Source organism: Sapajus apella, unplaced genomic scaffold, assembly GCF_009761245.1.
Source record: "Sapajus apella isolate SASKATOON/1434 unplaced genomic scaffold, GSC_monkey_1.0 scaffold51, whole genome shotgun sequence".
Taxonomy (NCBI): Eukaryota; Metazoa; Chordata; class Mammalia; order Primates; family Cebidae; genus Sapajus; species Sapajus apella.
This window is the reverse complement of record NW_022436991.1, coordinates 6,227,720-6,243,407: the sequence shown is the minus strand read 5'-3', so window position 1 is coordinate 6,243,407 and position 15,688 is coordinate 6,227,720. Positions and strand designations below refer to the sequence as shown.

At 44.1% G+C, this 15,688-nt stretch overlaps 1 protein-coding gene across 1 annotated transcript in view; it reads right to left on the bottom strand.

Annotated features, from left to right (window-relative positions):
• Positions 1-8,210: 8,210 nt before the first annotated feature.
• LOC116526494 (transmembrane channel-like protein 7) overlaps positions 8,211-15,688 on the bottom strand; it is a 37,280-nt gene continuing 29,802 nt past the window's right edge. The window contains exons 11-13 of the mRNA XM_032242812.1: positions 13,996-14,151; positions 10,868-10,946; positions 8,211-8,409 (exon numbers count right to left, since the gene is read on the bottom strand). Coding sequence (XP_032098703.1) covers positions 8,335-8,409; positions 10,868-10,946; positions 13,996-14,151 — 310 coding nt within the window. The 3' untranslated portion in view covers positions 8,211-8,334. The remainder of the gene's footprint in view (positions 8,410-10,867; positions 10,947-13,995; positions 14,152-15,688) is intronic.

The following is a 15,688-nucleotide window of genomic DNA, read 5'->3' as shown; positions in this document are numbered from 1 at the left end:
CACTCGGAAGACCATGGAAGCAAAGGCGCCTTGGGTTGCCAGGGAGATGAGAATGCTAAATTGCTGTTTCAAAGATGAGGACAATTTATGATTTCTCACTCAAGTTCCTGGGAAAAAGAATCATGAGGGAATTACTTATTAACAAGGCACGGTATTTTCTCCTTTACCTACGTAGAAGGAGCTTTTTTTTTTTTTTTTTTTTTTTTGTATCCTACATCCACTTTAAAATAGTAAGCCTGGGCAACACAGCGAGATTCCACCTCCATAAATAATTTTAAAAATTAGCCGGGCGTGGTGGAGCACACCTGTAGTACCAGCTATTCGGGAGGCTGAGGTGGGAGGATAGCTTGAGCCCAGGAGTTAGAGGCTGCAATGCCACTACACTCTAGCCTGGCCCTGTCTCAAAAATAAATTATACATATAAATTATACATTTATGTATACATATTATGTACATATAAAGTATTCAATATAAATTAGATGTATATATAAATTACATGTGCCACATGGTTAATAGTGTTATCTCTATTGGTGGGCTGAAAGCCAACTTTAAACTTCTTCCCAGTCCTTTCCTCTATTTTCATATTTTCTGCAGAGAACATGTATTATCTTCTACATCAACATACTGTATTCTGTGCATGTATATTTGTGCAAAATTGTGATTTTTTGAGAAGAGGGGAAATTTAACAACATACTTTAAAAAGATCATATAATACAGCAGTCTTTTAGGATTCTATTCAACAGAAACAATTTTTAAATGAGTAGTGTATATGAAGGCAAAAATCAAAGATGCATGTCTGCAAGAACATACAACGTTTAACATTGGCAACATCGGGGGTTGGAACTGGGAGAAGCGGGCTTTCACTTTCTACTTTACACCCTTGGATTATTTATATATTTTATCCAAGTTTGCTATAAAATATTTTAAGACGCAGTACAGTTGTAAAATTATTGAATTCAAGTTTCTAATTGTTTTTATAAAATCACTCTAGTGTTCAAATTGACACACCAAAGTAATTTAAAATTATGATGAACCCGCCAGGCGCGGTGGCGCGTGCCTGTAGTCCCAGCTAGCCGGGAGGCTGAGGTGGGAGGATCGCTTGAGCCCGGGAGTTCTGGGCTGTAGTGCGCTATGCCGATCGGGCGTCCGCACCAAGTTCGGCATCAATATGATGACCTCCTGGGAGTGGGGGACCACCAGGTTGCCTAAGGAGGGGTCAACCGGCCCAGGTTGGAAACCTGGTGAAACCCCGTCTCTACTAAAACTACAAAAAATTAGCTGGGCATGGTGGCGCGTGCCTGTAATCCCAGCTACTCAGAAGGCTGAGGCAGGAGAATTGCCTGAACCCAGGAGACGGAGGTTGCGGTGAGCCGAGATCGCGCCATTGCACTCCAGCCTGGGTAACAAGAGCGAAACTCCGTCTAAAAAAAAAAAAAAAAAAAATTAAAAAAGTATGATGAACCCAAATACTTAATACTTAGTGAGGATGTTGTAGCACTCTCATGTAAAACTGCTGAGAGTCTGAATCTCACTCTCAAAAGCCTTAAAATGTTCAAAAGTTTTGCTGTAATCCCACTTCTAGGTCTCTGTTTCCTTTTTTGTTTGTTTGTTTAGATGGTGTTTCACTCTGTTGCACAGGCTGGAGTGCAACGGGGAGATCTTGGCTCACTGCAACCTCTGGCTCCCAGGTTCAAGCAATTCTCCTGCCTCAGCCTCCCAAGTAGCTAGAATACAGCCATGCACCACCATGCCCAGCTGAGGCTGGGTTTCACCATTTGGCCAGGCTGGTCTCGAACTCCTGACCTCAAGTGATCCTCACACCTCGTCCTCCCAAAGTGTTGGGATTACAGGCGTCAGCCACCGTGCCAGCCTAGGTCTGTTTTTAAGGAGGAAAAAAATGCTGATAAAGATGTATAGATGTGCCAGTTATTTGTTTTTTTGTTTTTTGAGACGGAGTTTCACTCATGTTACCCAGGCTGGAGTGCAATGGCGCGATCTCGGCTCACCGCAACCTCCGCCTCCTGGATTCAGGCAATTCTCCTGCCTCAGCCTCCTGAGTAGCTGGGATTACAGGCACGCGCCACCATGCCCAGCTAATTTTTTGTATTTTTAGTAGAGACGGGGTTTCACCATGTTGACCAGGATGGTCTCGATCTCTTGACCTCGTGATCCACCCACCTCGGCCTCCCAAAGTGCTGGGATTACAGGCTTGAGCCACCGCGCCCGGCCCAGCTATTTGTTAATGGGAAAAATCAAACAAAATGTTAAGCAACAATTGAATCAACACATTATGTCCGAGTGCAGTGGCTCACGCCTGTAATCACAACACTTTGGGAGACTGAGGCAAGAGGATCACTTGAGCCCAGGAGTTTAAGACCAGCCTGGGAAACATACTGAGATCCCCTCTCTACAAAAAATTTTAAACATTAGCCGGGCATGGTGGTGTGTACCTGTGATCACACCTACTTGTGAGGCTAAGGTGGGAGGATCACTTGAGCCCAGGAGGTTGAGGCTACACTGAGCCGTGATCACACCACTGCACTCCAGCATGGGCAATAGAGTAAGACTCCGGCTCAAAAAAAAAAAAAGAGAGATTCAACTGTATGATGTTATGTAGCCCATTGAAATGTTTGTAAAGAGCTTTAAATAACAGGAGAAAACACTATCTTTAGATTCTTCCAGAAAACACATATTAAGTGAAAAAGAAATGAGAATACCAAAGTTATTTCTTTCTTTTTCTGTCCTGCTTCCCTCCATACCTTTTTTTTTTTTTGAGATGGAGTTTCACTCTTGTCACCCAGGTTCGAGTACAATGGCATGATCCCAGCTCACTGCAACCTCCGCCTCTGGGGTTCAAGCCATCCTCCTGCCTCAGCTTCCCAAGTAGCTGGGATTTCAGGCATGTGCCACAACACCCACCTAATTGTTGTATTTTTAGTAGAGACAGCGTTTCACCGTGTTAGCCAGGCTGGTCTCGAACTCCTGACCTAAGGTGATCCACCTGCCTTGGTCTCCCAAAGTGCTGGGATTACAGGCCTGAGCCACCATGCCCGGCCCATACTTTCTATCTTGAAAGGAATTTTGTCAAGATTAACAGTGGGTGCCCATAAATGGTGCTTTTTAAATTTTTTTCTCTGTTGCTTTTGATAGTCTATGTATTTTCAATTAAAAAAAAAGAATTTTTATAATGGCAAAACAAAATTTCAAAACAAAAAATGTTTACTATTTCCTAATTCCATCCCCCTAAAATAAAAACAAATGCATGGTTTTGTTTTTGTTTTTACCTGATTGGTGCAAAAGTAGCAGGTATTATTTTTCCACTTAAAGATAAGGGACCTAGGCCAGGTGCGGTGGCTCACGCCCATAATCCCAGCACTTTGGGAGGCCGAGTCAGGTGAATCACGTGACCAACATGGTGCAGACCCATCTTTACTAAAAATACAAAAATTAGCTGGGCGTGATGGTAGGCACCTGTAATCCCTGCTACTCAGGAGGCTGAGTTGGGAGAATTGCTTGAACTCAGGAGGTGGAAGTTGCCATGAGCCGAGATAGAGCCACTGCACTCCAGCCCAGGTGAGAGAGCAAGAGCCTGACTCAATCAATCAATCAATAGGACCCTTATCTCAGAGAATTGAAAACAGTTGCACAAAATCAGACAATAAAGCAAGAAGCAGAGACATTCCATGTCCCAAGCAGGTGCCATGCATTGGAAAGGAAAGAGACCAAATGTAACTTACTCATAAAGTCACACCCTATACAAAGAAAATACATTTGGAAGTTCTCTCTTCCCAAGAGTCAGACCTTGTAGTGCTATCCTGGGACTCACCTAACTGCATTCTTCTCTTTGCCGGGATGAGAATATTTTGTGATTTTGAGAACCTGCAAGGCTGCCTTAAGAACAAGAGCCTGGGGCAGAATAGGGCAAGACAGAGAAAGGTTTTCAAGGACATTAAAAATTCCAGTTTCCAGTGTTTGTAAATGGGGAGGTGGTAAAAGCAATCTGTTAGCTGCGGAATGGTTATAAAGTATGCATTGATATCATGGAATGCCATGTCACACTAAAAAAAACGAAGTTGCTGTATATATGGAAAGATCTTCAAGATGTTATTAAGGAGCAGAAAAGGGAAGCCCAGAAGTACATATTTCACACACACAACTGCACATATATATCTGCTTGAATTGTAATACATATTCATTATCATTCTCTGGAATGAATAATATAAATATCGATAGGTAGTTCTCTGAGGGGTGTAGGGAGTGCTTGAAGTAGTTTTATCTTTTTTATTTTTGAAATGGAGTTTTGCTATAAAAAAAAAACAAAAAAATAAGAAAGGATAAAATAAATAAATAAATAAGAACCAAAAAAAAAAGAAAAAAGAAATGGAGTTTCGCTCTTGTTGCCCAGGCTGGAGTGCAATGGTGCGATCTTGGCTCACCGCAACCTCCGCCTCCCAGCCTCAAGCCATTCTCTTGCCTCAGCTTTCCAAGTAGCTGGGATTACAGGTTTATGCCACCACGCCCAGCTAATTTTGTATTTTTAGTAGAGATAGGGTTTTTCCATGTTGGTCAGGCTGGTCTCGAACTCCCAACCTCAGGTGACCCGCCACCTCGGCCTCCCAAAGTGTTGGGATTGCAGGCATGAGCCACCATGCCCAGCTTATCTTATAAATTCAAAATATACACACGAGGCCAGTTGTGGTGCTTGAGATCAGGAGTTTGAGACCAGCCTGGCCAACCTGGCAAAACCCTATCTCTACTAAAAATACAAAAGTTAGCTGAGTGTGGTGGCGCATGCCTGTAGTCCCAGCTGCTTGGGTAGCTGAGGCACAAGAATCGCTTGAACCCGGGAGGTGGAGGTTGCAATAAGCCAAGCTCACATAGTGCACTCCAGCCTGGACGACAGAGTGAATCTCTGCCTCAAAAACAAAAACAAACAAACAAACAAAAAAAAAAAGAATACACACATGAAACTGCCTTTGCAAAAATTATAACAGTGAGGAAATTATGACATTGAAAGAGATCTGTCCTGACTCTATCCTGCAGAATTCTAACCTCCAAGCTGTCCTTGTTCATTCCTGAGCATAGGCCAAACTAACTTTGGGAAGAACTTACAGTTTAAGTTTGAAACAAAGATAACAGCCCTTTTTCTGAAACCCCCTTCTTGCCTGGGAACCAGATTGCCTTTGTAGGGCTAACAAAGCCACAAGATTAGAAATTATGGTTTAGGAGTCATGCAGCTAGAGGCTGCACAATTCTAAACCTCCCCAGTTGCTCTCAGGGATGACATTAACATTGTAAAATTTAAGATTAGTGCTCAAGGTATTTTTCAGATCCTGCACTTGATGGGTCAGCTGGTACCACCCAGATCAAAAAATGCTCATCTGCTCTTGTGGCCCCCATCCAGGGACTGACACAGAGCAAGAGGACAGCTTCAACTCCCTATGATTTCGTCTTTGACCCAACCAATCAACATTCCCAACTCCCTAGCCCCCCATCACCAAATTATCCATTAAAAAAGTAGTTTCCAGCCAGGCATGATGGTTCACACCTGCAATCCCAACACTTTGGGAGGCCAAGGTGGGAGGATCACTTGAGGTCAGCAGTTCGAGACCAGCCTGGCCAACATGGCAAAATCCCATCTCTACTAAAAATAAAAAAATTAGCTGGGCGTGGTGGTGCACGCCTATAGTCCCAGCTACCTGGGAGGCTGAGGCAGGAGAATCGCTTGAACCCAGGAGGTGGAGGTTGCTGTGAGCAGAGATTGCATCGTTTCACTCCAGCCTGGGCAACAGAGCGAGACTCCATCTAAAAAGCACACCGCGCCCCCTCCCCAAACACACACAACCTAGTTTCCAAAATTTCAGGGAGACTGATTTGAGTAATAATAATATTCTGGGCCTGGTGCGGTGGCTCATGCCTGTAATCCCAACGCTTCGGGAGGCTGAGGCAGGTGGATTGCTTGAGGTCAGAAGTTCAAGACCAGCCTGGCCAACATGGTGAAACCCTATCTCTAAAAAAAATAAATAAAATTTAAATAATAATAATATTCTGGTCTCCTGTTTAGCCAGCTGTGCATGAATTAAACTCTTTCTCTGTTGCAATCCCTCTGTCTTGATAAATGGGCTGTATCCAGGCAGTGGACAAAATGAACCAGTTGGCCAGTTGCACACATACACCCTCCCTGGCTTCAACAGAGCCAAGGAGCTTTAAAAGCACTCATCTGAGGACTACATTAAACACTCTCTTCTCTCTTATTTTAGGAAAAAGCAAAGAGCAACTTTACGAACTGTTACAGTTTTCCATCATCACTTGACTGCTGACAAGAAGCCTCCTTGAATTCTAGTTTACACAATCACATTTTAAAACCTTCAAGACACTGTTTAATCATAACTTGTAAGGCACATTTGTTAGAGAAAGCTGCACTTTAAAAATTATACAGACGTTATCTGAAGTTATTAAAGTTATCAAAACATATAAAAACCTTCAAGTAAGATATATGCAAATTAGCAGCATTTAACTAAAACTAATAATTAGCATATTTCAGTATCACTTTTGTAATGAGGAAAGAAAACAGCAAAACATTTTCATTGTGTTCATCACACACACACACACACAGAAAACTTGAATATCCTCAGAAGCCTGGTGAAGGTGAGAATGTTATATATATTAATACAAAAGCACTGGGCAGAAATGCTTACTACAATTTGGTTTTCTTTCTTTTTACCTATCTTTTTTTTTTTTGAGACAGGTCTCCCTCTGTCACCCAGGCTGGAATGCAGTGGCACGATCTCACTCACTGCAGCCTCCGCCACCCAGGTTCATGTGATTCTCATGCCTCAACCTCCCAACTAGCTGGGATTACAGGCACACACCAGCATGCCCGGCTAATTTTTATACTTTAGTAAGACGGGGTCTTGCCATGTTGACCAGGCTGGTATCAAACCCCTGACTTCAAGTGATCTGCCCGCCTTGGCCTCCCAAAGTGCTGGAATTACAGGCATGGGCTACTGCACCTGGCATAATTTATTTTTTTAAGTGAGATTGGAATGAATCTTTGGTTACTCAAAATTCCATGACATCAGTTATTAGATTTAGAAACCCATAAACCTTAACAAGACAGGAAAAGACCTAAAAGCTCATTGGTCTCCCAGTTATAAAAATATCCCACTTTAAAAACTGTCTTTGTGGAAAAGCAAGAAAATGACTATAAGAAATCCTTGCTCCTCTGAGCAAGGAGTCAGTCATTTCTGAGTAGTGGAGTGGAGATGGGAGGGGAGAATTATTGTTAAGAGCAACGGCTTTCTAAAACCTGCGCCCAACTTTAAATTCCAGGCTACTCCCCAGGAAAGGTGTGGAGCCAGTGAAAGGAAGAAACACAATGGAAGGAAGGCTCAAAAAGTCCATTACAAAACTACAGTGCTTTGAAAAATATTTTGACAATATTAAAATGAAAATTGATTACATTAAACAAAAACAAACTTCTGTTAAAAGGTGCAGATCTACCTATTTTGATTAAGCTTACAATGAGGTATTTATTGCATATGGTTTTTACCATAACGGAAATCTTAAAAGATATTCTACATTTTTTTTTTTTTGAGATGGAGTTTTGCTCTTGTCACCCAGACTCGAGTGCAATGGCACAATCTCGGCTAACCACAACCTCTGCCTCTGGGGTTCAAGCAATTCTCCTGCCTCAGCCTCCCAAATAGCTGAGATTACAGGCATGCACCACCTTGCCCAGCTAATTTTGTATTTTTAATAAAGACAGGGTTTCTCCACGTTGGTCGGGCTGGTCTCAAACTCCCAACCTCAGGCAATCAGCCTGCCTCCCAAAGTGCTGGGATTACAGGCATAAGCCACCGCACCCAGCCACATGTTTTGTGAAATAAAGGCACATGCATTAAAAATTGTAAGCACAAGAAAACAAAGAGCCCTTAAAAATGTGTACATGTGTGTTTAAGAAACCAGCCTCCAATTCTGTTTGTTAAACATTGGTGGGCTGGTCTGATTAACAGGCTGCGCTCCAGTCTACATCCCAAAGCACTTGTGCACATAAACTCGCGGCTCAACAGCTTGTTGGTTTTGGGTAGAGGCATCAGTGAGTGGCCAGTCGGTAGGCAAAGACTTGGGTTTCCCCTTTTCCTTGCTTTTCTAAGTTACTAAAGCCCTAATTAGGGGCTAGGTTAGGTAAACACAACTGCACGTGTGCAAAAGCCTAAACTCCAGAAAAATATATTTTTCAATGTCCACTGAAAATCCAGGTAGACTCTGGAGGCTCAGCAGAGTCACTAGGTCAGCTTAGAAGCAACGGGCAGTGCCATCTTCACTTCACGCTCAGTCTAGTTGGTTCCTTGTGTCCCTTTGGGCTTCTGTTAGTTTCTGGATTAGGTAGCGCTTGTCACGACTTTCCTAAAAAACAAGAAGTTCACAAGTACATTTAATATATTTGGAAACAAATACCATCATTACCTACCACACTCAGGGCTGAGGATTCTAACCACTGGACTAGTTTTTGTTTGCTTGTTTGTTTAGCTGGAGTCTTGCTGTTGTCACCCGGGCAGTGGCACGATCTCAGCTCACTGCAACCTCCGTCTCCTAGGTTCCAGCAATTCTACCTCAGCCTCCCGAGTAGCTGAGATTACAGGTGCCCCCTACCATGCCTGGCTAATTTTTGTATTATTAGTAGAGATAGGGACTCACCATGTTGGCCAGGCTGGTCTCCAACTCCTGACCTCAGGTGATCCACATGCCTTAGCCTTCTAAAGTGCTGAGATTACAGGTGTGAGCCACCACGCCCAGCCTCCCCTGGACTATTGTAATGGCCTCTTATCTGGTCTGTCATTGTGTCTGCTCCATAGCCCCTTGTCCACAAAGCAGCTGTTTTTGTTTGTTTGTTTGTTTTTCTAAAGATGGGTTTCTCCATGATGGCCAGGCTGGTCTTGAACTCCTGACCTCAGGTGATCCACCCACCTTGGCCTCCAAAAGTGCTAGGATTACAGGCGTGAGCCACCGCGACCAGCAGCAGCTGTTTTTTTTTTTTTTTTTTTAAATGCACAGTATAGCCAGGTGTGGTGGCTCATGCCTGTAATTCCAGCACTTTGGGAGGCTGAGGCAGGCAGATCACCTGAGGTCAGAAGTTCAAGACCAGCCTGGTCACATGGTTAAAACCCATTTCTACTAAAAATACAAAAATTAGCCGGGCAAGGTGGCACATGCCTAGCTAGTAGTCCCAGCTACTCAGGAGGCTGAGGCAGGAGAATCACTTGAACCCTAGAGGTGGAGGTTGCAGTGAACTGAGATTATGCCACTGCACTCCAGCCTCGGTGACACAGTGAGACCCTGTCTCAAAGGAAGAAAAAAAAAAAAAAAAAAAGTCCGGCCATCATGGCAAAATCCACTCTCTACTAAAAATACAAAAATTAGCCGGGTGTGGTCACGCGTGCCCATAACCCTAGCTACTTGGGAGGCTGAGGCAGGCGAATCATTTGAACCCAGGAGGTAGAGGTTACAGTGAGCTGAGATCACGGCATTGCACTCCAGACTGGATGACAGAGCAAGACCTCTCAAAAAAAAAAAAAAAAAAAAAAATTAACACCTTTCAGCGGCTTCCCTCCTGCTCAATCTTTTTAACGGAACCATCAAGGCACTATGACTCAATGACTCTGGCTGCTATTAGAACACCTTGCCTCTTCCCATCACTCACCACCCTATGGCCACACCACACTTCCCCCTGTCCCTCTGAAGTGCCTGGCTTATACACTCACTGTGCCCTTTGCCTCTTTCTCTTCCTTAAATAGGACTTCTGATAATGGGCTCCTCTCTCTATTATTCAAGTCTCAGCTAGGGTGAGGCACAGTAGCTCATGCCTATAATCCCAGCACTTTGGGAGGCCAAGAGGGGAGAATCACTTGAGCCCAGGACTTTGAGACTAGTCTGGGCAACATAGGGAGACCTCGTGTCTATAAAAAATTTTAAAATTAGCCACGTGTGGTGATGCACACCACTAGTCCCAGCTACTTGGGAGGCTAAGGTGGGAGGCTGGCTTGAACTCAAGAGTTTGAGGCTGCAGTGAGCTATGAACACACCATTGCACTCCAGCCTGGGCAGGAGAGCGAGAACCCATAAGGAGTAAAAAAAAAAAAAAAAAAAAAAAAAAACACCTCCTCAAAGACGCCTTCTGCAGCCACATCTGTAGTAGCAGATGGCCCACTCATCACTCTACCTTGTTTTTACTATCTTCATAGAATCTATAATTAATCGGCATTTATCTTATTAACTACCTAGCTGTTTGTCTCTTGTTCACCAAAGTGTCCCAGCACCAAGCACAGTACAAGGCATAGAATAGGTGCTTAACACATTTTTATTTTTATTTTTATTTTTATTTTTGAGATGGAGTCTCACTCTGCGGCCCAGGATGGAGTGCTGTGGCGCAATCTGAGCTCACTGCAACTTCCACCTCCTGAGTTCAAGGGATTCTCCTGCCTCAACCTCCCAAGTATCTGGGATCACAGGCACCCACCACCATGCCCAGCTAATTTTTGTATTTTTAGTAAAGACGGAGTTTCGTCATATTGGCCAGGCTGCTCTCAAACTCCTGAGCTCAAGTGATCTGCCTGCCTCGGCCTCCCAAAGTGCTGTGATTACAGGCATGAGCGACCGCACCCTCCTTAATACACATCTTGAAGGAATGGATGAATCAGTGAATGAATGAAGCTGGATGGGGCTGGGCCTGAAGGCAGAGTTTTGAGGAGGTGGTGGCGAGAGAAGGCTGCAGCAATTTCACTCCCTCCCAGGAAAACACCATTTTCCTTGCAGTGTCCTGCGTAAATGTCCGCCACCATGACCCTCTGGGGCTACGCTTCCTTACCAGGGACAGCTGCTCTCGGAGCTGGATGACCACCCGTTTGTGTGCTCCAGCTAAGGCGATGAAGTAAAACATAATGAGGCTGTAACACAAGACAGACAGGTCACAGGGAGTCTGGATCATTTGAAGGCCGCCAGAAAAACAAACCAGCATATTTTTCCTTGAAACAGTTTTACTTTTTTTTAGAAAAAAAGGTTGGGCACAATGGCTCATTTTCATAATCCCAGTGCTTTGCCGAGGCAGGAGAATCACTTACAGCCAGGAGTTTGAGACCAGCCCAGGCAATATAGCGACAGCCCCATCTCTAGAAAAATAAAATATAGCTGGGCACAGTGATTCATACCTGTAATCCCAGCACTTTGGGAGGCCAAGGCAGGCAGATAACAAGGTCTGGAGTTCAAGACCAGCCTGGCTAACATAGTGAAACCCCTTCTCTATTAAAAAAAAATAATAATACAAAAATTAGCCAGGCATGGTGGCGCATGCCTGTAATTCCCAGCAACTCAGGAGGCTGAGACAGGAGAATCACTTGAACCCAGGAGGCGGAGGTTGCAGTGAGCCAAGGTCGCACCACTGCATTTCAGCCTGGGTGACAGAGCAAGACTCCATCTTAAAAAAAAAAAAAGAAAAGAAGATATAAAATTAGCCAGGCATGGTGGCATGCACCTGTAGTCCCCGGCTACTCAGAAGGCTGAGGTGGGAGGGTTTGAGCCCAGGAGTTCAAGGCTGCAGTGAGTTATGATCACACTACTGTACTCCAGGCTGGGCAACAGAGCCAGATCCCGTCTCTACAAAAAATAAAGAAAACCCTTATCTCTTCCAAGCAGAAGGTATAAGAAACAGCTACTGAAGTTTTATTTGGCAATGGCAGCACAATCTGATTTATGCCTTGCTTTTTAAGCTAATATAAAAATTTGCTGATGTTCCCCTTGTACATACAGAATGACAGAGAGAGAAGGACATGGTTGAGAAAGTCAGCTGGGCATGTAATTAACATGTGGATGATCACTGTGGAGCCCCTCTAGCCCATTTCCTCATTTGTAAAATAGGGAAACATAATAAAACCCAGTGATTGCCAGCTTGGATAACATCATTTTATTTTTTATTTATTTATTTTGAGATGGAGTTTTGCTCTTGTTGCCCAGGCTGGAGTACAATGGCACGATCTCAGCTCACTGCAACTTCCGCCTCTCTGGTTCAAGCAATTCTCCTGCCTCAGCCTCCCAAGTAGCTGAGATTACAGGCATGTGCCACCATGCCTGGCTAATTATATATTTTTTTTTTAGGAGGGACAGGGTTTCACCATGTTGGTCAGGCTGGTCTTGAACTCCTGACCTCCAGTGACCCACTTGCCTCAGCTCCTCAAAGTGCTGGGATTACAGGTGTGAGCCACCACACCTGGTCAATAATATTTTAATTAAAAGCAATCAAAGCCAGGTGTGGTGGCAGAAGCCTAGTGTACCAGCTACACAGGAGGCTATGGAGGGAGAACCACTTGAGCTAAGGAGTCCAAGACCAGCCTGGGTAACACAGCAAAAACACCATCTCCAAAAAAAAAAAAAAATCAACAGCTGGCTCCTATCTCTGTGCAGCTCCAGATCTGAAACGGGGGTGGCTGAAGTTATTATCTTTGGGGAGAGGGGCAAATGGCATGGAGGGCGAGCTCTCATAAAAACAGCAGGCAACCTCACTGAATGAAAGGAAGGTGGTTTCCTATCCAATCTCCCCAGATAAGGCTGATGAAATGAGGGCAAAGTAACCAGGAGCTCCTGAAATCACTGACGTCCACAGTATTTTCCTGGCAGTCTCTGAGATACTTAAGTCAGATCAGAGACATGACACCAGCCAAAGCACTGCTGGGGCGAACAAATTAGAGTGAAGCAGCTGGAGCCCTGGATCCTACGAATTCGAGGCTGGCTACCTGAACGGCTCCCCCAAGTCACTGCATTGTATTAATCTCATCAAAGGTATTCTGCCCTTTTTTTTTTTTTTTTTTTGAAATGGAGTTTCACTCTTGTTGCCCAGGCTGGAGTGCAATGGTGCGATCTCGGCTCACTGCAGCCTCCGCCTCTTGGGTTCAAGCAATTCTGCCTCAGCCTCCCAAGTAGCTAGGATTAAAGGCATGTGCCACCACACCTGGCTAATTTTGTGTTTTTAGTAGAGACGGGGATTCTCCATGTTGGTCAGGCTGGTCTTGAACTCCTGACCTCAGATGATCCATCCGCCTCAGCCTCCCAAAATGCTGGCATTACGGGCATGAGCCACCATGCCCAGCAGTATTCTGCCTTCTTACAAGTACATATTTCTTTGGGCCTACTTTTTGTATTATGGTGATGTTTTACCGTAAGAATATCTACATCACAATTGTGATTGTGATTATATATACAGTAATTGTGATTATTTCATGACAGTACATGCAGGGTACAATTAATTCCAGTTATTCGTGGCTTATAAGTAGAGCCAGCGTTCAAGGGCATGCTTCTAATCTGGTGTGCATCTCTCTGCTCAGAAATCTGTTCCTTTTCAAAGAGAAAGAGATTCTGTAAATAGTAATGTTAATAACAGGCAATATATACTGGCTTTTTATAAGCCAGGCATTGGGCTAAGTGTGATCTTTCTTAATTTGCCCAATGAGCCTCTGAAAGAATGACTATTATTATGCCCATTTTATTTATTTATTTATTTATTTATTTATGAGACAGGATCTCATTCTGTCACCCAGACTGGAATGCAGTGGCACGATCTTGGCTTAGTGCAACCTCAGCCTCCCAGATTCAAGCAATTCTCATGCCTCAGCTACCTGAGTAGCTGGGATTATAGGCATGCAATCACCATGCCAAGCTAATTTTTGGTTTTTATTTCTTTTTTTTTTGGTAGAGTCAGGATCTCCCTATGTTGCCCAGGCTGGTTTTGAGCTCCTGGCCTCAATCGATCTCCCCACCTCATCCTTCCAAAGTATTGGGATTACAGACATGATCCGCCATGCCCAGCCTATTATGCCCATTTTAGAGATGGGAAAGTGCAGCTCAAAGCAGCTCAGCAACTTGACAAGTCCAGGGTGAACTCCCCCACCCCCTTTCCCAATGGGAGAAGCCCACCTACTTGAGTGGGTCCTGGAGGTTCTCACTCACCAGATAATCATGAAGAAAGGAACCGCAAAGGCTTCTGACGTGACGCCATGGATGAAGGACTGCAGTGAGCTGGGGAAGGTGCTCACCGTCTTGGGGATGACCTCCCAGGTGGTGTTGAAGTTGGTGAACGGCCCACAGGCTTTTGAGGAAGGGATGCTGCCAAGACGGACACAGATCAAGGGGCTCAGAAGGAGGGTGCAGCACAGCTGAGTGTCCCGCCTCCACACATCCAGAATGTTTCTTTAACAATGGCCGACAAGGAGCTGCCTGACCTCCTGGCCTTCTGGAAAGTTTGGGTCGAAAATGCTTACCCTGGCCGGGTGCAGTGGCTCATGAATGTAATCCAAGCACTTCGGGAGGCCAAGATGGGTGGATCGCCTGAAGTCAGGAGTTCGAGATCAGGCTGACCAACATGGTGAAACCCCATCTCTACTAAAAATACAAAAATTAGCCAGGTGTGATGGTGCATTCCTATCAACCCAGCTACTTGGGAGGCTGAGGCAGGAGAACACTTGAACCCGGGAGGCGGAAGTTGCAGTGACCCATGACTGTGCCATTGCACTCCACCCTGGGCAACAAGAACAAAACTGTCTCAAAACAAAAAAAGAAAGAAAAAGAAAAAGAAAATGCTTACTCTGAAATTTCATCAAGTCTCTAGACCTAACTTCCAGTTTACAGTAAATTCAAGAAACAAGAGCAAGTTAAATGACAATGTAAGAAAATAACAAGACAAATCCAAAATGCAGGCATTCTATTCTCCAGTCTCTTAATTTAGAAGTGAGGCAAATAGCCTGGATTCTTCAAAGAATCAGGGATTAAAAGAGACGAAAGAGGGAGAGCATTAGGAAAATAGCTAATACCTAGGTGCAGGGTGACAGGTGCAGCAAACCACCATAGTACACATTTACCTAGGTAATAAGCCTACACATCCTGCACATGTACCCCAGAACTTCAAACTAAAAAGAGAAGACTAAAGAGATACAACAAACGAAAGCAATGGGTCAAACTTGAAAGATCACTATTTTACAAACAAATCTAAGCCAGATGCGATGGCTCACGCCTGTAATCCCAGCACTTTGGGAGGCCAAGGTAGGTGGATCATCTGAGGTCAGGAGTTTGAGACCAGCCTGATCAACATGGTGAAACCCCGTCTCTACTAAAAATACAAAAATTAGGTAGGCATGATGGCGGATGCCTGTAATCCCAGGTACTCAGGAGGCTGAGGCATAAGAGTTGCTTAAACCTGGGAGGCGGAGATTGCAGTGAGCTGAGATCGGGCCATTGTACTCCAGCCTGGGTGACGGAGCAAGACACTGTCTCAAAAAAAAAAAAAAAAGCTATACTAAAGACTACTTAGGAACAACTGGAGAAATTTTAAATGGCAGAAATATATTAGTATTAATCTTCTTAGGTGTAATATATTATTGTGGAAACACATAAAGGAGAGTGCCCTTGGTCTTTGGAGCATGCTGAAGTATTTAACAATGAAATATCACCATGTCTATAAGTTAATTTCAAATTGTTTCCTATCCAAAAAAAGGTATCCATAGAGAAAACAAAACCAGTCAACTCCCCCGTATCCAAAGGTTCTACATCATCAGATTCAACTAACCTCAGATAAAAATAGTTGAAAAATTAAAAAATAATATGGCAGGGCGCAGTGGCTCATGCCTATAATCCCACCACTTTGGGA